The sequence below is a fragment of the Micromesistius poutassou genome (assembly GCF_964030765.1).
Source record: "Micromesistius poutassou genome assembly, chromosome: 18".
Lineage (NCBI taxonomy): Eukaryota > Metazoa > Chordata > Actinopteri > Gadiformes > Gadidae > Micromesistius > Micromesistius poutassou.
Genome location: NC_140288.1, coordinates 2,580,166 through 2,603,640, shown reverse-complemented (window position 1 = coordinate 2,603,640; position 23,475 = coordinate 2,580,166). Strand labels below are relative to the sequence as shown.

Here is a 23,475-nt window from a genome sequence, read left to right as displayed (position 1 = left end):
ACATATAATATATATTTTCTTAAACGCATCGCAGACAGCTTGTACATGTGTGAAGAAAGAAGTTAGGAGCTGTCGTCCCACAGGGTGTGATCCCCCAGCCTTCTGGAGGTGATTTTAAAACGGCCTTGCTCGCCCTGACTAATTAGTCAATGTTAAAGCAATCCCATTAGGTGATATGATTTACAGCTGACATTGGTGCAGCAGCACAGGAATCAAATACAGACCTTGACTCTGAAGGAGGATATGTGTGCCAACACCCCGCACACACACGCACACACAAAAACTTGCACACATGCACAAACTCGCACGTATACTACATGCACGCGTCGCATTCACACGCAGGAGCAGGCACAGAAAAACACACACATTCGTAGCGTGCATGTTCGCACACACATACACACACACACACGTCTCGCACACCTTCACAAATTCGAAAATATACTTCCACGCATGCACACATGCAGAAGTGGCCACAGAAAACACACACACACTCCTACCAAGCGTGCATGTTCACACACATACACACACACACACACACACACAGTGTCTCACCGCCTCTGGCCAAAGTGTCTGAGACACCTCTGCTTTTCCTTTGTGTGGAGAAAATGAGTGATTTAAGGGCACTGGTAAAGTACAAGCGGTCCTTCATATTTGTATATATATATATAGTTAAGTGCCTTCATGGACAGAAGAGTGAAGAGAGACAGTAAGGTGGGATGAAGAAGAGGGGGGGGGGACAATGCCGTAGACAACAGGTGGGAATCCAACCGGGGCCACTCACTACATGGTGAATTGTAATTGAAAGTAACCGTGATGGTGGTTTCCAATAACGTTCGTTTGCATCAGTGTTCAAAGTGCATTTCTTTGAAAAAGCCTTTCTGAGCCGAGCAAAGGGTGCAAGACCCATCGACGGATACAAAAATACATGTTTGTTTTCTTTCATTCGCTCAAACATCTCCGGTGCACTGACGAAAGCAATTCAACTTTGCAAATTCACGCTTGGCTGGGTTTCGTTGAATTGACGGTTCGGTGTGCGGTGCAGTGTCGGCATCATTAGAAGTGTTCCTTTCTGCTTTAGTTATTATTTTGTAATTATTTAAACAACGTCCCCCCCCCCCTCGCTGATTTATGCCTGCTCTTCCCGAAGCTTGACTTTTTTCTAGATTCGTCTCAAAAGTACAACTCGTCGCACACGACGAGATAGTACTAAGAAGAGATGGTACACCATTCTCTGAAAAAAAGATGATGCTCACCGGGGCATGAGAACATTTCTCCGGACAACGACCAAACGAAAAAGAAACCCCTTCGAGGGCATCGACAGTATTGTCAGACTGTGCGATGGCAATGATCGATTTCAAAGTTGATTTATGGCCAGCTGTCCATTTGGATGAACCGCCACAGCCATATCTATTGTGAAATGGTTGTGCATGCTTGTCCGCAATACGATAACCCCCACAAATCTAGTCCTAACGGTAAACTTCTCTCCCGCCTCCTCTTTCTCTCTCTCTCTCTCTCTCTCTCTCTCTCTCTCTCTCTCTCTCTCTCTCTCTCCCTCTCTCTTGGTCTCTGTGTGTGTGTGTGTGTGTGTGTGTGTGTGTGTGTGTGTGTAAAAAATGCATTAGGACGCCGGTAGCAAAATACAGCCGTCTGTTGGTCACGTAGCTCGGCAGACAGACGGCTGATCAGAATGTGCAGACAAAGCACAGTCTGCCAGAGAGAGTGAGTGTAGCTGCTACCTCTAACAAGGGCCACGCTCCTCTGCTATTGATTCAATATGGCTTCCCAGACATGCTTTGCAGGGCAGAATTTTGATCACCGGAGAGAAAGAGATACAGAGAGAGAAGGAGAGGAAGAGAAAACATAAATAGAGAAGACAATATATTTTTTCGTTTTTTTTTTCTTCCCTTGCTAGGAAGTCAGATTGAAATCCATATCTGTTTGGGTTTAGTTTGGAGTTTTCAGGAATGTGTTTACCCTCTGAGTTTTATTTTTTCCAATTCATTCATTTGGATTAAGCATAAATCCTTAACCATGTACGTATGACCATATATATGAAGTCATATACTTTTATGATATGCTACTATTCTGTGCTATATATCCCACATGGGCACACATGCATATGCGCACGTATCTACTTCTAAATTGAAATTTATATCCAACTATAAAGGGAATCCAAAAAACCAAATGAAATAGAAAAACACTAAGGAGTACCATTCCAGATGCCATCTTTAGTAACAAACTCCAATTCTACGAATAAAAGGATGTTTCAATTGTGATTGAGTTCATTGCAAAACAAATCCCTTTATTTTCAGCCTTTTCTGTGCTCGTCTATTCATCCATTTCTCCTTACTCAGACGTTCCCAGGGCTGCGCTTTCAGCCCAACACACGCACAGAGCCTGCAAACCCCTTCACACGGCTACCGGTCGCACTGACCACGCTCCAGCCCTGCGTCAGATGTTCTTAATGGCTTTCTCTCTCTCTCTCTCTCTCTCTCTCTCTCTCTCTCTCTCCGCCTGCCGCTAGTCAATGCTGCTAGTGCAGTTTCCTGTGGCGCCGGCTCCGACCAGGACAAGGGAAATTAAAAGCATGACGATGGTGCATACAGATAGGGGTAATGGAACCAAGAGAACCTTACAGGAGGAGTGACGCTCTGAACATTTGTACTAATAAAAGTGTGTGTGTGTGTGTGTGTGTGATAAGAAAAATAATGCATGCATACTTGCATGTCAGTGTGTGCCTGTGTGTGTGTGTGTGTGCATGCATGCATTATTTTTCTTATCACACACACACGCACACCTTTATTAGTACACTTGTTCAGAGAGTGTGTGTGTGTGTGTGTGTGTGTGTGATAAGAAAAATAATGCATGCATGCACACACACACACACACACACACTCTCTGAGTGTGTGTGTGCGTGTGCATGCATGTATGTGTGTGTGTACATTTTGATACTACGCAATGTTTCGCAGATGTCACGTATTTGTGTGCGCGTGTGTGTGCATATGTGTCTGGTTATTCTCCTCGCTATGTTTTGCAGACGCTCGTGTGTAAGTTTGCCAAACAAACGAATGCGAGCCGTGCCATACGTGCAGTGCAGACAGACAGCATGCAAACACACACAAAAGGTGCCAGCTGCAGACAAAAACGTTAATCAGAGCTGAGGCGACGTCAGCTCTGCCTCACAGCCGGTGGCCCCAGCTCCATTTGAGACTAGTTATTTTTCTGACCCGCCCCCCAAAATAATATTTATCTGTCGTGACGATATATTTACTTTCTCATATCCCACATTCACAAGATAACATCCCAAAAAGAGTGTCGGTTTGGAAAACAAGAGATCAAAGTCACAGGAAAATAAATGAGGTGTTGGATGTTTGTTTTTCTGATTCTTATTGCATATATACTGATCTCTATACACACGTGCAGAAACAAACATCTGAAAGCCTTTGAGAAGGACTTATATTATTATTTATAATGATTGACAATATACAAAATCACATTTGGCGTGTGTGTGTGTGTGTGTGTGTGTGTGTGTGTGTGTGTGTGTGTGTGTGTGTGTGTGTGTGTGTGTGTGTGTGTGTGTGTGTGTGTGTGTGTGTGTGTGTGTGTGTGTGGGGGTTAGGGGTATGTGTGTGTGGGTTGGGGTGTGTATGCTGCCACATGTATCAAGTGATTGAGTGGTCATGGCGACTGGACATAATTAAAGCTGCATGAATGATTGTTGTGTAAGAGAAGAAAACACACACACACACACACACACACACACACAGATGGATGGCCGTCTTCCTGTTCCTCCAAGCCTGCTAAGGCATCCACAGAGCAGGTAGAGAGCAATCAGAAGCATACAATCAAAATTGAATTAACAACAAACAAATTACAATGCTGCACCACCAAGCTTCTAAACATACGTGGGTATATACGTTTACATGGGTAAACGACGCAGATAGCTGTAGGAAACAGGGAATACAAGGGTTAGAACAATTCGTATTTTATTGTATAGTTTACTCCATCCCAGAGATATAGTACATGTCAACAAAGTGTGTTCTGTATGCAAAAGAAAGCTAAAGGTGAATATACTTAAGATGTTAATGCAATGAGCACAACATAACCACATTTTGTGGTTATAAATAAATAAAACAACCTGCTTTTATTTTTCTATTTATCAACAGCTTTACGGAGTGGAAATAGGATTCTTAATTAGTGTTTTAATTTATTTTTCTTTAAAATGCAATTGTCAGAGCTGCCTTGGTTTTCTCTTGGCTAATTGTGAGTAATATGCATGAGCATTCACACACACGAACACACACACACACACACACACACACACACACACACACACTGGGAGGAGGACACAGTGAAAAATGAGGAGGGAGGGGGAGAGGTGAGATGGGCGAGATAGCGAGGGAGAGATGAGAGATAGGTAGTTGAGGGAGAGAGAGCAAGAGAAACAGAGCGAGCGAGGGAGGGATGGAGAGCTTTACAGTGTCTCGTTGTTTGCATACAACACTCACTTAGTTTGTAGGACTCACCAGCTGTCGTCCGCATGGACATCTGTAGCGACCAGTTATCACGGAGCTGCTGACAGACTACCTCTCAAGGTCACTCTCCCACACACACTCACTGAGGGCTGATTTACAGTGGGGCTCACTATGCAGATTCCTGATGATCTGGCAACATGGTTGTGTGTGTGTGTGTGTGTGTGTGTGTGTGTGTGTGTGTGTGTGTGTTAAAACAATTCATGCACACACACACACAAACGTATGCATGCGTACATGCATGTGTGTGTGTGTTTTTAGTGTATCTCAATCTCTTTGTGTTTGATTGTGTGTGTGTGTGTGTGTGTGCGTGTGTGTGTGGGTGCGTGTCCTCTGTCTTAAGGTGAACCTAATCCCTTGAGTGATCAGATTGTAATTGGATAGCAGATAAGCACATGGAAAGCAAAGCCTGGAAACACTTAAGAAGAATTGAAAAAGGATGTAAACGCGGCGTCTCCTTTGCGTCTCCTGCCGTGGAGAGGTGGACGGAGAGACGCCGCAGCCAATCGCCGCCCTCCTCTCCCCGCCGCACTAGGCCCGCTGCGATGGCCGACATTTCCATAAATGCTTTGTCAAAAATGTCTTTTCCTCAGCCACTCTCGGTTATGAGTGTAAATGATTTACTCCCCGTCGCAACCACATCAACATCAACAAACAACAAAGCAATGCAATTTAAAAAGATCTCAAAGTTCTATTACCAATGCAACGTGATTTTTAATATCAGATAGACTCGATTCCTTTTGTATGCGATACGGTATGTATTTTGATTGAAAAAATTGAATCAACGTCAAAGAGAACGTAGAGAGAGAGAGAGAGAGAGAGAGAGGTGAGGCGTTTCTTTCCCCTGCTTGACACCTCATTTCCCAGAGACCTGCCACAACGGTTTGCTGAAGGACATGCGAAGGGACCACAAGTGCTCGTTTGCATGTATCACCGTACCGTCTCCTTGATAACATGTCACCGGGAGGAAGACTCGCGTACGCTGGGCCGTACAGGTGGGCCGCACGTGACCCAGATACAGCTCGAGTCCCTTCCTCATATACCTACGGTTCTCCATTAAAGTCGCAATGTGTAAGATTGACCCCCCCCCCCCCTCCTCCCAGTCGGTAGGCGGGTGACGTTTAGAATTGAAACAACCTCAATAGCAGTGTTGTGTCCACTTTAAAGGGATGTGCGCCTGTGTGACAAGACTGGCTGGGTGGTGCAAGGGGGAGGGGGTTTCGGTATTTTGATGCTAATGTTTTGGATTTCACTAAAATGAGAGCTACGGGCTGGCCAGCGGTTTTTTATTTTTATAATATATTGGATGTGATGATTATAGGATGTTATTTCATCGATAACATTAAAATCACGATTGATCAGCATTGACTGCAGATGTGTAGTTTAAGCCAGGAGCGAGTTGAAAGGTTTTACACGTCGCGACTTTGATATGTCATTTTATTTCAGTGTTATGTTTCCGTGTGTGCGCTCTAATGAGGTAGTCCGTCTCTGTCATTCATGCCTGGCGTGTTCACCTGCACAGGTTTGCTTTCAGTAGCCTAAATAATTAGCCTCGCAATTAGCCTAGTGTATGCTATCATCAGTCAGTCTTAGGCTTTGAAACTAATCGGTTGGGGAAAGACATTCATATGGGCAATGCATTTACTAAAAAGGTATTAATCCTAACTGCGTAATGTTTATGCTCTATGTGTGTGTGTATATATAGTGTGTATATATATATTAATGTGCTCCAGCGCCTGGCCAGCCAAAATACATAAAAGAGAATGACAAACAAACGACAAAGAATATCCAAGAACACTCTGATATATATATATATATATATATATATATATATATATATATGCAAGAGACCTACATATTTCTCAATTGTCGTGCTTTGTCCCTTTGGGAGTTGATTTACTTCAGGTCTTCCTATCTCACCGTATCAAACAGACCCGCCATTCTCACACACGCACGCACACGCACAGACACTCACACAGACACAGTCACACACACTCTCACACACAAACACACACACACAGAAATGTGCCTTCAGAGATCTGGGAATGTAGCGTTGCTGCGTCCGGGTATTCTAGTCATTTCCAGGAATAGCAAGTCATTAAGGAGGCGAGGGATGAGATGATGTCGGATCAGAAGAGACTGTGGAGAGACTCCTCGATGAATCCACTTACTCGTCCATACACGGTGTCTTAGTAGAAGTACATTGTGCATATCGTACCACATTATGCACGGATACCGGGTGCCCAAGACCATACACTCAGAGTGTATTGATCTCCATAACAAAGGCCCAGAACATTAGCCTAGTAACTTTCTCATTCTGTACAGGCACCGGTGGTGGACCGCCAAGGCAAAATCCATCGATTCATTCATTCAAGCCTTTTTTCCTTTTTCTTTTTTTACCATCCAAGAAATCACAATGGGCGCTTTCATTCTTAAATGCTTGGCTCGCAAAAAATTATATTTGAGATCTTTTTTATTTTATTTTATTTTTTTATTTATGACGCTTTATATTTACACCTAACGTGTTCATTGCAGACACACTCGGACAAACTTCCTCCCACCACATAAAACACATCATCCTACACACACACACACACACACACACACACACACACACACACACACACACACACACACACACACACACACACACACACACACTGATTCATTCACTCACTCAATCACTCACTCACTCATTCACTCACTCACTCACAAGCACACACACACACGCACACACATTAATACGCACACATAAACAGACACATAAACACACACATAAACACACACATAAACACACACATAAACACACACATACACGTACGTTCTGCACCCGTGGCTGCAGACAGCGCGGATGGTGGCGTGCCACAGCGTGCGTGCCCCCAGTGGAGTCAAAGCGTTATGTTCTGCTTAATAATCCAAATCCCCTAAGTCCCCCTTGGCCCACTTCAATCGCTTTGATTGCTCCTTGTGTTTTTTCCGTTACGTTCTGCTACTACATTTTAATATTGTGCCACACACAACACAACCCTCTCACCGGAGAGAGAGAGAGAGAGGGAGAGGGGAGAGAGAGAGAGAGAGAGAGAGAGAGAGAGAGAGAGAGAGAGAGAGAGAGAGAGAGAGAGAGAGAGAGAGAGAGAGAGAGAGAGAGAGAGAGAGAGAGAGAGAGAGAGAGAGAGAGAGAGAGAGAGAGAGGGGGGGAGAGGGACAGTGACAGAGAGAGGGGGGGAGAGAGAGAGTGTGAAAGAGTCATGGAGTAGAGAGAGAGACTGAAATAGATCTACGAGAGACAGGGAGAGAGAGGTGAGGAGAGAGAATGAGATTGAGAGAGAGAGAGAGAGCATGACGACCTCTCTCCCAAGGTCGTGGAGATTACATAGGGGGGGTCAACCTCTAATCCTGGAAAGCAGTGTGTCTCCCCAGCGTTGGGGAATAATATTCTTAGAAATAAATCACTGGGAGCTAAAGTGACTCCGACCAAAGGACACAAAGCACACACACACACACATGCACTCCTGTGCACTCCCCTGCTGTAGGGGTATATATATATATATATAAACAAATATATATATATACTCCTACCACAGGAGTGTGTGTGTCTGGGTGGTGTGTGTAATTGCAACACTTTCTACACACACACTCACGTGAGAGCACTTATTGCACATATTTCCGTTGGTGGCCCCCATTTTTTTGATGGGGGTCGACCTCCCCTGATGAAAACACAAGGACAAATGTTCACTCCGCCAGACTTTCACATGACCCTCCCTCTCCTCCTATAAAAAACAGGATTCATGTATAAGCGGGATCCACGTCTAGCAGCAGAGCCAACAAGCAGGACTAAAGAGGGCTGTCTGGAAGCCGTCTAGTCTCACAGATCAGACTCCCACAGATCAGACTTTAGTATCTTAAAGTCTGGTGGCAGACGGGCTTAAATCTGGGTGAACGAGGGCATTTCGCTGTCTTTCGCTTCGTCGTCCAATCGCGTGGCTGGTGCCGGGAATCTGTGAACACGCAATTGGCTGAAACCTTTGCCAGCACTAGTTAACTTTCACCGGAGGGTAAGCGAAATTAAAAGAACCTCTCTGGAAGACCTGGGCAATAAAACAATAAATGATCGTATTGTGATAGACTTTTGATCAATATCAATATAAAGCATGTTCAATATATAGCGATAAGAGACTGGACCACCGAATCTAGCAGCTGGGTTTGTTATACACAAACACGGTTCCATACTTATTGACAATATTCTAGTGTTTTTCATTGTTGTATCGACATCGGAGTATTTATCAATGAAGAACAGTGGAAGGTCATATTAAGTGTTAAAACAGAAGTGTTTAAATCCAGCATGGTAATTCCTTGTCTTTTTAGATCATTCAAATGATCAATCGATATCGATCAATATGATCAAGCTATATCGTGATATGTCTTTCAGCCGTATCGCCCAGGCCTACTCTCTGGCCACCGACGTGCTCGGAAAAAAAGTTTGGTGGAGTCTTTAAACCCACATCGTGTAAACCGGGCCACTGTAGAGATAACACACTCCTAAAAGCCTCGTCCGCTCGCAGTTCCTCCGCTGTAACACCTCCGTTCGGGAACACAGAACAACAGTACACCTCGATGTACCCTCCTTGTTCCTGGTTTCCGGCCCGGAGTGCGGCGGCGCTGTCTCCGCCCGTGAGTGGTGCTATAGCAGAGCAGAACGGCCGCCGCCGCCGCCTCCTCCTCCTCCCGGACGGCGAGCCGACAGGACAGGACAGGTGAGGAACGAGGGACGAGGGCCCGGCCGCCGCTGTAATCAATCTGGACCGGGCAGCATCGGGGCCCCCTGCCAAGGGCCACCAAGAGCGCTTTAAACTCCTTGTTCTTGGCACTTCCCTCGGACAGTTGTGGGGGAGGTGGAGGGGGGGTGGGGGGGGGCGGGGGCTGGCTTGGGGATGTTCATAGCGGCAGGATGTGTGAGCGCTGTGCTTTAAGGGATTTACGGCGGATACAGGATGCACTTTGTCGAGGTGTGCCGTCGCCGTCGGTCCGGGGGGTGTCTGTGATTCCGTCCTCGCTCAGGGTTTTCTTTTAAGGGAGTCAAACACTGTAACTAACTTGAAGATCCTACCCCAAAGCTTTTTGGGGGGGCACTATGCGTTATTGTTTTAGAGTTGTTTTTGTAGTTGTGTGTATTTCCACACTTTGCTGTGGTTTAGGATATAGCATCTGCTGAATGACATAACCTCGATCTAAGTGGGTGGATTGGCTCTGTGTCTGTTAGGGCTGTGAAAACGTTTGGGCTTAAGCACATGTTTGTTGGGGTTTTGTCATTAAGTAAGACGTGTGAGTCAGTTGATTTTGATGTGTGAGTCACTTTCGTTGGGACTTTCCACTTGTTTCGGGGGAAACACAATCAACGCCGTGTTTTGCGTTTGAGGACTGTAACATCCCCATGAAATGTGATTCAAATCGTGAACAATCAAAAGTTGTATGACACGATTATTTAAATCAAAGTTATTCCCCTTTAAATTCAAGAGATGGATAGTCGATGAAGAGTGAAATTAAGTACACACGCGCACGCGCATGAGCGCACGCACACACAACACACACACACACACACACACACACAACACACACACACAAACATTGCAACTTACATTCTGCGGCAGCAGCGGCATTAGGAGAGGCATACAGAAGTCTCAGATCAACAGAGATTTCCATTATAAAAAGGCCCAGTTCCGGTTACAGTTCTAAGAACCTAATTTTGCACATCGGGCCTGGAACAGGTTTCTGGCTGTGAGGCACGCACAGCTGTTCCTAGCTGATTTATCATGGAACGCACGCCCGGCCTCCGCACGCCAGCTTTTGTATTGAAACTAAGGGTTCATTTGCTAAATATACACATAAACCTTTTTTCTTTGCGCAGTTTCATTAAACAGAGAGTTGTGTGTTTCCGCAGAAGCAGAACACAGGAATCCTGAGGTTAAGGTTTTGAAGGCGGCCTGTTTTAAATGTCACGTTGTTATCGCTGTTTGGTTTGCCGTTGTGCTTTTTCCTTTGTCGCATCGCCCAGCGTCCCTGTTTCGTTAGAGGCGACGACGAGTTCAGGAGTTCTCTCGACTCCCCGAGTAAAGACAGAACAATTATAAGACATGGCTGCGGGTTTGTGCCTCTGGTCGCCCTCCTTATTCTCCGTGACACCTCCCTCCTCCCCCCTGGGGTGCGGTGCAGAGAGAGTGTCGTCGCCGGTGGAAACGAAGACGCGGCCACCGGCCGCCGCGGAACGGATCAGGATTCATGAGTGGTCTTAAGTTCGCGTGCGTGATCAGAACCGCCGCATCCATGGTTACACAGGGGAGTGGATGAAGCCCTGCTCGTCTCGTGGACAATTTGAGAGTTTTTTTTTTTGTTTCAGAGCTGTCAAAGGGGATGTTTAAATATAGTGTTACATTACGAGCCAGAGTGTAGCCCGCAACCGATCCGAGTACTGACTGCGTGTTCAGTCATGCCGCAGGACCCCTTTTGCATATCCGTAACGCTTCGCCGGAGCCCACTGTGCACTTAAAGTGCATGCGCTAGCCAGCTAGCCACTTATTTCATTGCTAGTCAAGGGGGTGTGGGTAGTCGCGTTGGCATGGCATCGTGTCCTAGAAGTAAACAGAGGAATATATATATCGACGCAAACTTTTGAATACAATTTTGGAATGAAGACAATGAACGCAAATGTCACGCTAACACAGTATAAACCTTACTATACCTTTTTTTTATCACACTGGAATAAAACTCCAAGGCAGTGACACATGTAAAGTGGGGCTTGAAAGGTCCAAATGAGTTATTAGGAAACACTCTGTAAATCAAGGCCCTTTCACACATGCAGTTCAACCCTGCAAAATTCTGAAGATTTCCTCATGGTCGTGTGTGAACGGGAACAGGGATCGATATCCTGGGAAATCTACACTGACAATCTGCACTGACCCGGGATGATACTGACAAGCCACATTTCCGGGTCACTGCCGATATGGCCGCTTCGTCAATGAGACCAGTAACACTGCCAGGAGATACAGGTTAAGGGTTACGTCAGCCTGACTTCAGACACTGTCAGGTGGAGCCAGCCGAACCAATCAGAAGACGCCACTGAGAACGTCTTTAATCTGCTAACTATTTATCTCAACACGGCAATGCTCCTCCGGGCTGTTCGGTAACAATATCAACACAGCTTCTTTGGTTTGCAAGGAAGTTCGTTTTTATCAAGAATGGCTGAAAACTGGACAGATTCCAAAATAAGGAAAGCTCTCTCAGCAAAGCTGGCATCCCTTAGTGTTACCGTCTTCTGCGGGACCGTCCCGATGTGTCCCATGGCCTCAGCTATTCCGGCATTGTTATGTGTATAAGGGCACGAAGACGGGAAATGTTTCAAAACCGGGGATGATGTGTGAAAGGGCATTTACTCTGATTCTCAAGTTTTCTAAAAGTTATTTTTAACAATTGCACATCCTGCCTCAGGGGTTTCTGGGCTTGAGGCCCTAGCAGACTTACACGTCGGGCAAGATGCGCATCTGTCAATATTTATTTATTATATTTTCCAGCTTATCATCGAGCCATCTGCTGTGGGAGCCACACAAAAGGCAGGAGGCATGGCGGACACATTGTCATTCCGCGTCAGGCTTTGGTTCTGATTCAATACTCCCGCTCTCTCTACTCCTGGGGGGGGGTCCTTTATACATAGGCATGGCGGATCTATCGTAGATTGGTTGAGAAGCCTTGTCAATGGAGTACAGGGACTACTTCTATCTGAGTCGATTCTGTGGACGCGATGGGGAATTTGTCGCAGATGTTGTTGCCTTGTGGGCATTAAATGTGTATTTTTTTTTTTTTTCCCGCTTCGCAAATGCTGTGATTTTTTGAGACGTGCTAAGCGCTTGTGGAAAAGGGAAATGATTAATCGACTGAAAGAAAAATATTGAATCTCCCCATAAAAAACTGTTTGATGTTTGTTCACATCGGATGAGTTGAGAGACATGATGAAGCTTGTGCTGACACCACACGACTGTTATGGTGAGAGAAGTACCTTTTCTATTTAGCTATTAATGTCCCTTGCTGAGTAGTGTGTCAGCCGACATTATGCTAATACGATTAGCATTAAGCAAAGGAAACCTGTTCAAGGAACGTCTCTCACTCTTTCTCCCTCTCGCTTTTGCTCTTACTGTCACTGTCTGTCTCTCTCTCTCTCTCTCTCTCCTCTCTCTCTCTCTCTCTCTCTCTCTCTCTCTCTCTCTCTCTCTCTCTCTCTCTTGCTGTCTCTCTCTCTTGCTTTCTCTCCCTCTCACTTTCGCTCTCTTAATGTCACTGTCACTCTCTCACTCTCTCTCTCTCTCTCTTGCTTTCTCTCTCTCTCTCTGTCGCTCACTCTCACTGTCACTCTCACTCTCTCCCGTAACAAGTTTGTCCTTCCAAAGCCTTGAGTGGTGTAGTTAAAAAAAACAACTAACAAGCGTTCTCACATTCGATAAACCTAATTAGGTAGTTTTTTTCTGTGTGTGTTGTGGCGACCAGAGTTATAGGGGGCTGAAAGTGATCACTTCCCAGTGAGGTGTCATTCAACGACACGTAATGGGACTTCCAGCGTATGGGTTATATAACGGCCAATGTTTGTGCCATCTCTCCGTTATTAGACAACAGAGCGCCCGTAAAAGAGCCCTAAAAGGAATCACCGCCAATGGACGTATAAAATGTGTCTAGTAAAAAAATTTGCCATTGCAAACTACCATTTATAAGGCTTTTAGTCAACCGTGAGTCGATTATACCTCACATTAAAATCTAGTGGCGGTTGTTCGATTTAAGGGATATTTGGGATGTTTGTGTGCTTGTGTGCTTGTGTGTGTGTGTGTGTGTGTGTGTGTGTGTGTGTGCATTTTTTATGCAGTTTCGCTGGTTCAGGGCCCGAATCCCATTGGTTTCTATAGAACATCGGGGTACGCACACATATTGACACACACACAAATCCATATCCACACACACAAACCCGTTCATGCACGCATACACACACACACGCACACAGAATCCCACGCACACACATACCCATCCACACACATCCCGCCTTCTACAACCAGACAAACCCAGCCATCCACACACACACACACACACACACACACACCACGATACACAACCCCATCAATTCACTCACACATCATCCCACACACACACACTTCCAACCAAACATACAGACATAAATCCATCTAGCCGCCCCCACACACACACACACACACACACACACACACACACACACACACACACACACACACACACACACACACACACACACACACACAAAAACACACACCCAGCCACACATCCATCCATCCATCCGCACACACACGTATGCGGCTAAGCGTCTCCTTGTGAACAAAGTTTTCTCTTCCATTTACGCTCTAATTCCCTGGCAGGTGACAGAGACACGCACGGGCCCGCTGGGATGCAGCAGCTACGACAACCTGGACTCGGTGAGCTCCATCCTCCTGCAGAGCCCCGAGAGCAAGCTCCACCTCCAAGGTAAACAACAGCGCTACGCCCTCCGCTCCTCTAACCTCTCCCCTCCCTTCTCCTTTCTCCTTTCCTCTCTCTCTCTCCCCGTCTCCTCTCTTCTCTCTCCCATCCCCTCCCCTCCCCCCCTCCTCCCCTACCCTCCTCTCCCCTCCTCTCCTCCTCTCCCCTACCCTCCTCTCCCCTCCTCTCCTCCTCTCCCCACATCCCTCTTCTCCCCTCCTCTCCCCCCCCCACCCATCCCCTGCTCTCTCCTCCCCTCCCCCCAACCTCTCCTCCAGTCCTCCCCCTCCCCTCTCCACCTCTCCTCCAGTCCTCTCCTCCCCTCCCCTCCCCACCTCTCCTCCTCTTCTCCTCTCCTCTCCTCTCCACCTCACCACCGGTCCACTTTGCACCGACATGACACACGGCCAAACATGGAGGGCTTGGTGAGAGGTCACCTCTGCAGGGGCCGGGCTCCCGAAGATCTCTGGTTCTTTTGGACATTTATACAATTAAAAGTAAACTATATGTCTACGTCCAGACATTCTCTTAGTGGAGGCGCCTGGGGAGGGAGCGAGAGCCTCGTGTCCCTTCCCATGAATTCAATATCACTTCGATGTTTTTTTGCAAATAGGCTTTTTTTTTGGGGCGGGGGGGGGGGGGGTCTCTGAGATGAATCTTGTTCCCCATTCTCTGCCGGGGCTTGTGATGTAATCGTTTGAGCTCGTAGACGCCATGTCGGCTCTTAATCAAGCTCTGGTACTGGTGTCACAGGCTCTCTTTCTCTCGCCCTGGCTATCTCCCTCGATCTCTCTCTCCCCATGTCACCCTTGCACTCCTTGTCACTGGCTTTCTTTTTTCGTCCTTGCACTCTGGCTCCTTCAGCCCGTTCTCCCTTTCTCTCTCTCTCTTTCTCTTACTCTATTTTCCTCTCACCCTCTCGCCCTATCTCTCTCCACCAGTGTTGAAGACAATCACAGGAATTTCAATGCACAATGGCCCAGACTCCAGAAGCCTTTCAGAGTGGAGTCTGCTCTATTCAATTACCTATTATAATGTACACTTAAAACGGGATCAGCCGTTGTTAATGTCCTCCTCAGTGCGACTCGCCAAGCGGCCATCCAATGCTTGAGTGCCGACAACGAAGAAGAAGACGTGCTTGATGAACACTCGAATGAAACATGACGTTATGTTTGTCTTTAATCTCAGCCACTCGAACTATAAATTCAAATGTCTTAGGCTTTTTCGTTCAACCATAACAGCCTTTGTTGATTCATCCCATCGTGACGTGATAATAGCTCAACAACAATAACAGCATTAATAGTAATTACAATGGTCCAATGGGGAAGGAGGCTTATAGGAGCATAGAGCGGTCAGCGGCCCCTCCGAGAACCAGCGCCCTGCTTTCTGTGTTTGTTTGTTTGTTTTGTTTTGTTTCCGTGGGCTACGACCTCAAGAAAATATGAAACCGCCAAACGTTCCCCAGTGCGCACTGAAATATACTGTCCTATATGTTGACATCACATTTCAGTCGTTGGCCACACATTTCATCCGAAGAGACTCACAGGGAGGGCTGAGGTGACGTGGCGTACGATGACCACCGGGGGCCCCCTGCGGATAGTGCCGCGCCACCGGGATTGTACAAGTACAACTCGGTGGTAGCCGAGTGCATACATAGGTACAGCTCAGAGACGGCATTCTGAGTCTACATCAGCGGTCCCCAACCTTTTTTGCGCCACGGACCGGCTTAATGTCAGACAAATTTTCACGGACCGGCCTTTAAGGTGTGGCGGATAAATACAACAAAATAAAATGACAAGACCATGGTATTTTGTAAATATAATAATAAAAAGCCTGAATCCACTGTGTACTTGTATGTAACTTTATTAGCAGCGTCCTCCTGACATTTTTTTTTTTTTTGCGTCCTCCTGACATCCACCAACAACAATAATAATAACATAATAATAACAATAACAACCTCTCTGCCTCGCGCTCTCTGGTCGCTTTGGTAACACTTAAACATACCTTCAAAATACAACATAAAACATATGAAGTTCATGAAAAATACAACTCACCATAACGCTAAATTAATGAGAGCCCTGAGCTTGTTTCTCTGCAATGAGACGGTCCCATCTCGGGGTGATGGGAGACAAAGACACCCGGAGTGTGTTGCTTATGTCCAGTCTATTTCGTGATTTTGTTTTGGTTGCTGTGACTGCAGAAAACCCCGCTTCACACAGATATGATGTCGGAAATGGCAACAGGGTTTTCAGAGCTACTGTGGCAATCTCGGGGTATTCTGCCATGACTTTTATCCAGAATACCGGCAGAGTTGATGTCTCGAACATCCTTTTCAGGCCGCCGTCATTTGCGATCTCCAGCAGCTGATCTTCTTCTTGCGCGGACATGCTGGATTCGCCCGGTTTGTTGACAAATGGGTCGCGGATCCATTCCTTTTCAGTTCGTGGGTCTTTTGCGGTTGGGAAGTAGCGCTCGAACTCTTTTGAACGGATGTAACGGGGAGAATTCGGAGAATTTTTCAAAATAAAAGATTGTTCAGACTCGAATAATAAATAAAACGGAAATAATGAAAGTTATTTATTCTTTCTGTGCGGCCCGGTACTTAACGACCCACGGACCGGTACCGGTCCGGGGCCCGGGGGTTGGGGACCACTGGTCTACATCACACGGCGCACAACAGCTCAGGACAACAAACTGCACAGGTCAGGTTGTCGAGAGCTGGTCTATAGATGGAAGATAGATAAATATATAGATAGATGTATGGATAAATAGATAGTGTAGATGGATGGATGGATGGATAGATGGATATATAAAGACACTTTAAAATATAAGTATTGATATATATTACTATTGAGATGTATAGATAAATGGATATAGATAGATAGATAGATAGATAGATAGATAGATTGATTGATTGAAAATATAGATTTAACTCGATAAATATAAAATATAGATGAATTGATGCGAAAACATAGATGACAGATAGATGGATGGAAATAGACAGATCTACGGATGGCTGGATGCAAAGATACATAGATAGATACCGTAGAAAGAAGATATTCATGAATAATCCGTTGACTGTCATCCCACTCGGAAAGAAAAAGCGAGTAAAGTGCACATTAGCATTCGAGACGAAGGGCCTCACATGTGTAATTGCCAGTGGAGTGAAGGAATGGGAGCGATGAAGGGAGTTCTAAAGGACTGGTCAAGTGACTACGTAAAAAGATCCGTGCTTTCATTCACTCCTGCACAGCTCCTGAGATAGCCAAACTGTTTGGAGCAACTCCCTCTGTATGTTAACCCCACATCAAATCTTCTCTCCCAAAGGGGTTATTCTTGCTACTTTAGATTCAGGGAATATTTCTGTGGTCTGTCAAAGAACTACTTTGAAGTCCCCTCCGCCTAGCTATTTTTCTGGGTTTTTCTAGTCTATAGGGCTTTGCCGATGAGGAAAAAAAACACACTTTATTGTCACATCAAATACACAAGTCGTGGAGCTTTGAAGACTAATCTTTTCTCATCCAATTGAAATACAACAGACCTCCTGATCTCTATCTGAAAGAAAAGGTAAAAAGTTTTCATATCAGCCTTCGCTTTTGGAATGAATGAATTTCATTTTGCACATGTTATTTTTTTCTTTTTCACGACTTCCATCTATTCAAAGTACGTATTGTATTTATTATTTTATTCTCGGGCCCGCCGTTGGGAAAAGGCTCCGGGCGCTCGGCTATTGAAAAGCGATCTCGTTAATCACTGCGCCCGTGCTTCAAGGCATCAGCTCAGCCTGTCGTATAAAAAAAGGCTGGTCGTCCCCAGAGAGAGACACATACATTAGGTACCCCGACGTATCCAAAATGGCTCCCCGCTAAATGGTGTTTCGCGCGGGCGCGTTGTACCGTCGGCCTCTGTTCCTGGAGAGCGCGGCGCTCAGTGGGTGTGTGTCGTGTGTTTGTTGAAACGTGAACGTCACCGGGCGGAGGGCTGGTGTGAGCCACCCTCTTGAATACGGAAGCATCCGAATCAATAGTTCATCACTGACACCGTCCCAGCAGGCTTCTGGAGGAGAGAGCAACATCGGCGCTGCTGCTGCTGCTCATATTTATATCATCATGCCTTTAATCTACTGGCCATCTACTGATAGCCTGCACCGTGTGTGTGTGTGTGTGTGTGTGTGTGTGTGTGTGTGTGTGTGTGTGTGTGTGTGTGTGTGTGTGTGTGTGTGTGTGTGTGTGTGTGTGTGTGTGTGTGTGTGTGTGTGTGTGTGAGAAGGTCCCTCTTTATGCATGCATATTTGTGTGTGTGTGCGTGCATTTGTGAAGGTGCCTCTGTGCATGCAAAGTGTGTGTGTGTGTGTGTGTGTGTGTGTGTGTGTGCTCACATGCGCCCCCAAGCATATGGTCATATTGGCATCCATACATATGCCTCCACTAGCGTCATATCTCTTGATAATTGTTCCAGGGTAATTGTGAATTATTCAGACTCCTGATCTCGAAGCTTGAGCCGTGAGTCCGAAAATGATTTCAATAATTGAATCAGATACTTTCAGGGGTATCCGCCTCGGGTGAAAATAAATCAGTTTTATACATTTCATATATTATTTTGTGTGTTGTTTGTCTAAAAAGCTGTGATTGGTCCACAGCGCACAATGCTTTCTCATATACACATACAATGGAGGTGGATTTAAACCGAACCGACAACCAGCATTTTATAATTCCCGAATCTCACACACACACACACACACACATACACATACACACACACACACACACACACATACACAAACACAAACAAAAGGGGGACCGGGATAAGGAATCATGCGTGCACTCGTTTCAATTGGCATCTTTCATCTGGAAGCACTTAATAAAATGAGTGAAGGACTGAAGTCACTGCCAGACAGATAGAAGCTTTCCCTTCTTGTTGTGTCCACTAATAATGCTAAGGGGGATAAACGAAAAGCAAAAAAAAAATAGACTTGGCTACATCCACCATCCCTTAAGTCCCTTCCCCCCGAAAAAACAATAACAAAGATGGCCGCATTTCACTTCCAGAGGGACGGCAGACATCAGTAAGATGGATGTTAGGTTTATCTCTAGGCTGGTCTGGAGGTGAATAGCGAACATGACAACAAACACAAATAAAGGCATCTATGAGATCTATGAGACAGATTCATATTTTCCTACTGGTAACAACCACAACGTCATGTTATTCTTGTGTTAGCATTTACCTCTTGTACTATTGAAATGTAGTACTCAATTGTTTTTATTCATAGGTTTGTTTGTAATTTAATTTGAGCGGTCTCTGGCACAAGAATTTCCTCCGGGATTAAGAAAGTAACATCCTACGTTCTCTTAACAGCGACATTAAACACCAGCGGCCACAGAAGATGGCCAATTCGAACCGTCTTCAAGCCCTGAGGAAAGAATTTAAATATTTGGACTCTCGCGGCTAGTCCATCAAATACTGAGCGTTGGCGGCCGGGCTCTCATTTAATGAACAGCCACCATGTGTTTCCTTTCAAATAACCGTTGACCTTTCTTCCAGACAATTAGCAAGAGTGCAAAAGTGCTGGCATTTAAATTGGGCCGGAGATGTCACATCTGGCCCCATGTCGCAAGATGGCGGCTCGTTCACTCTGACAGCTCAGATTTAACAGTTTGCACTTGTATGCATAAATATATATTTATATGTAGATATAAATATAGATACAAAACTGCGCAGTTGGAAATATTTTGACTGTTGTTCAAAGCCGCCAAAGTGTTTGAACAAGGACAAGAAAATCGATTAGAATATTATTCAGTGCAAATACAACCAGAAATCGAGAAACTCTCTAGTATATACGTATTATTATACGTTTATTGTCAGCATGAACGTATTAAAATGATATTTATTCTATAAAATTTTTCTCAAGTCTCGGTGACCCTGCAGCCAGAATGGTAACTCGGACGTCGCGCGTAATGGTTCTAACGTCGTTGTTCAAGGTTCTAACGCGAGGAGCTCCCTCGTAGTTCTTCGTTGGGTTCCTCATGCTTCCCATACAGGGGTAAGGGGGGGGGGGGGGGGCGGGCCGGCTCTGCCAGGGGGTCCTGGTGGGATTGCAGTGGGAGTGCCGGTGGGGGGGCCGAGCGGAGGATCAACCCGGGGTGCATTCTTCATCAGGCTAAGTGGTGCCTGGGGTACGGGGGCAGGCTGAAGTGTGTACATGGTCTGTCTGTTGGTTGCTCTCGTCTCATTTCCATTCCTCCATCTCTGCCTAGATTCTCAACCCTCTATTTTGTTATCTTGGCGTCCCTTTATTTATATGATATATATTATTTATTTGAATTTGAATATATTTATACTCTTTTATCCCCTCTCCATCTCTCTCCCTCTCTCTATGGCAAAGCTTTTTGTTTGGCTGCCTCTCCTTATGATTAGTCTCACAAATCACACTTTAAATTACTAAGCTACTGTCTGATTGCAGGGTTGATCAAATCTGGGTGAGTGGGGTGTTTATTTTTCATTTGCTTCATATTTGTTCAGACCAATAATGTTGCTGGAAGGGTTGATCTGTGATTGCGTGTATGGCTATAACCAGCAAACCCAAACTGGGGCTGTGAGGTAAACTGTGTGTAAAGGTTTCAAATCGACACAGCGTAGACTGGCCTCTGTTAAAATAAACACATTAGAATCCCCTTGTTAAAGCTTTGTCTACCTGCATGAATCAGCCTCTCTTCGATAGAAACGAAACAGGAAATGAGGCGTAACTCCACTGACAAAATGGGACTTCTGGAGCCAAGATGATTGTATTACTAACTCACCTTGTTAGACAACTCCTTGGCCAATTCCTTCTCCTTCAACCCCACAACTCCAATCGCTCTTCTTCTCATCTATTCTCTGTCGTCTTCTTTCTGCAGTTGGCTAGACAGACGCTTTCTCTCTGGGCTTTTCGTGAGGTTCACAGAATGAATCCAGGAGACGGTTCGGTGTGGAGGTCAGATGTCAGGCCTGTGGGGTCACGTCGTGAGGCATGTGTCCCAGATGTTGCATTGATTACCTTTTAACCAATAGCTGATGACGTCCTGGCCCAATGAGCAAAGGCATTATGTATTCTCAGACACAGTCCCGGCGTTTCACCAGGTGACCTTTCTAAACCCCCTTAATCTAGTCAGCCCCGCTTTTTTAATTGAACATGAATGGAATAAGGAAATTGCTTTGTTGGTATTAGCATGCGTCGCCGCCAGAGAATAATGAACAAGAATGCATTAGGGCCATGGCTTCACTTTGCTTTGGTTTCACAAATTCAACTTGACGCGTTTTTTCTTTTCTTTTTGAGGCATGCATTAGGAGTTAAGAAGGAGGGTAAAAGTATGTGAATATATTCGGCAAATAGACGAGTCATTAAAATGAAAGCGAAAGAGAATAAACAAAATTGCAAATTGAATGAGAAATCTTTCATTTAGCGGATTTTACCTTGAATTTCGTCAGCTTCTGCCTTTAGTTCAGTGCTGTAATGAAAAAGGAAAACAAACTTCACAAACCGCCGTCAAAGCACAAGCATTCAATGTCGTTGGAATGTCTGCCCACACTAGAAGGTTCTCTGCTATCCAGGTGTTCTGTGAGCCACTGATAACACAATGCAGATGTAGCATCCTTCCAGTTTTGACTCACATCCACATGAGAATACCGCAGTGAAATCTGACATCACCGGTAACCTGCCCATCAAAAGATATAAAAAAGAAGCGAAATGAAAAGACGATTGCGGTGGAAAATAATTTATCAATTCATTGAATGGAAGATGGTCTTTCACAGACTCACTCACATATGTCATGTTTTGGTAAATATTCTATTAGGGGGGAAGAACGCATGGTTGAAGATGCATGATGTGGACAGTTTGACACGAGTGCAATCTTTGGAATGAATGGCTTGTCCACCTTAATGTGTCGCAGCACAATGTCAAAGGTTAGAATGGCTTTGCAACGACCACAATTTGCAGCCACACAGGATATATTTTATTGATTCTCTCTCTCTCTCTCTCTCTCTCTCTCTCTCTCTCTGCCTCTCTGCCCCCCTCTCTCTCTCTCTGCCTCTCTCTCTCCCTATCTCTCTCTCCACCTCTCCTTCTCTTTTTCTCCCACCACCTTTCTCTGTGTCACCACTAGCATTTTTTGTCTCCTCATCCCTTTGTATTTCAATCATTCCAAATGGTTCGCGGGGATGTTGCAGACGGGGCACAAAATGAATTATCTGAAAGTCGGGGGAAATAAAGATAAATAAATAAATGTAATCCGGTTTTGCATTGAGAGGAAGCACTTTCTCTCGGCGGCAGCGTTCAAGCACATCTTGCACAAAGTGAGCAGTCTTTTTTTTTTTTTTTACACACACTTAAGATTTAGCTTAGCGGAATGTCACCATAAGTGTCAATTCAGGGGCGTCTTAACTTACTTTTTCTTATTTTTAAGCACATTCACACTCGACATTCACTACACCCCCACCCCTCCCCCGCCCCGCCCCGCCCCGCCCGCCCACCCGCTCTCTCGCTCTCTCTTGGTTCAACGTGCGCCGTAATCTGGCTAGAGGATTTTCTCATAATTAGGATTTAAGCACACACTTTCTGTCTCCCTCATTAAATTGTTGTTTATTTGTCTGTCTGGTGGCGTGGGGCTTTGACGTAACCCAGGGATATTGGTTTGGCTGGATGCTCACTCTGCTGCTGTTTCCACTGGGGCCGATGAATAAAAGCAAAGCTATCGGAAAGAGAGGGGAAGAATTAAATGAAAGAGGGGAATGAAAGGAGCTGCGGTTAAATGGTCGGGTCCTCTGTTATTACGCAGAGGGTGATTGTTTCGTGCGTCGTACATTTTTCTAAGACAAATGAGGGGCGGGGTCCCGATGCACACAGTGCCGCGGTTGGCTGCCGTTGTTTGCGATCGTAGTTATTTGTATTGTGCACACACAGACACACACATTGATTTAGACTTGGACGCACACACACACAAACACATACGCAGACATTCAGCATGAATGTTTGTACGAAACAGTGTGTGTGTGTGTGTGTGTGTGTGTGTGTGTGCGTGTGTGTGTATGTATGTGTTCCTCAATAGGCAGCAGGGCTTTGAGCAAACCTGCACACATGGACGCACGCACGCACACACACACACACACACACACACACACACACACACACACACACAAAAGCACATAACTTCAGTATGAATGTGTGTTTGAATAGGTGGCTTGAGGCTTGTATGTGTGTGTGTGTGTGTGTGGCACTGGGAAGGAGGCTAAGCCCATGAACAGGTCAAGGACAAAAAAAGAAAAGGATCTACAAACTCCAAGCTATTACTTTGCATGGACCCCATCACCTCCAAAATGGCGGCCATAAATTAGCTCCAAAACAATAACAAAGTACCCATCATCCCCACCTCCCTTCTGTCCTCACCCT

General features: G+C 45.5%; 1 protein-coding gene across 1 annotated transcript in view; it reads left to right on the top strand.

Moving 5' to 3' along the window:
• brinp1 (bone morphogenetic protein/retinoic acid inducible neural-specific 1) overlaps nucleotides 1-23,475 on the top strand; it is a gene marked incomplete at both ends in the record, with an annotated part of 74,037 nt that overhangs the window by 33,997 nt on the left and 16,565 nt on the right. Inside the window, 1 exon segment of the mRNA XM_084482871.1 lies at nucleotides 13,955-14,060. Coding sequence (XP_084338997.1) covers nucleotides 13,955-14,060 — 106 coding nt within the window.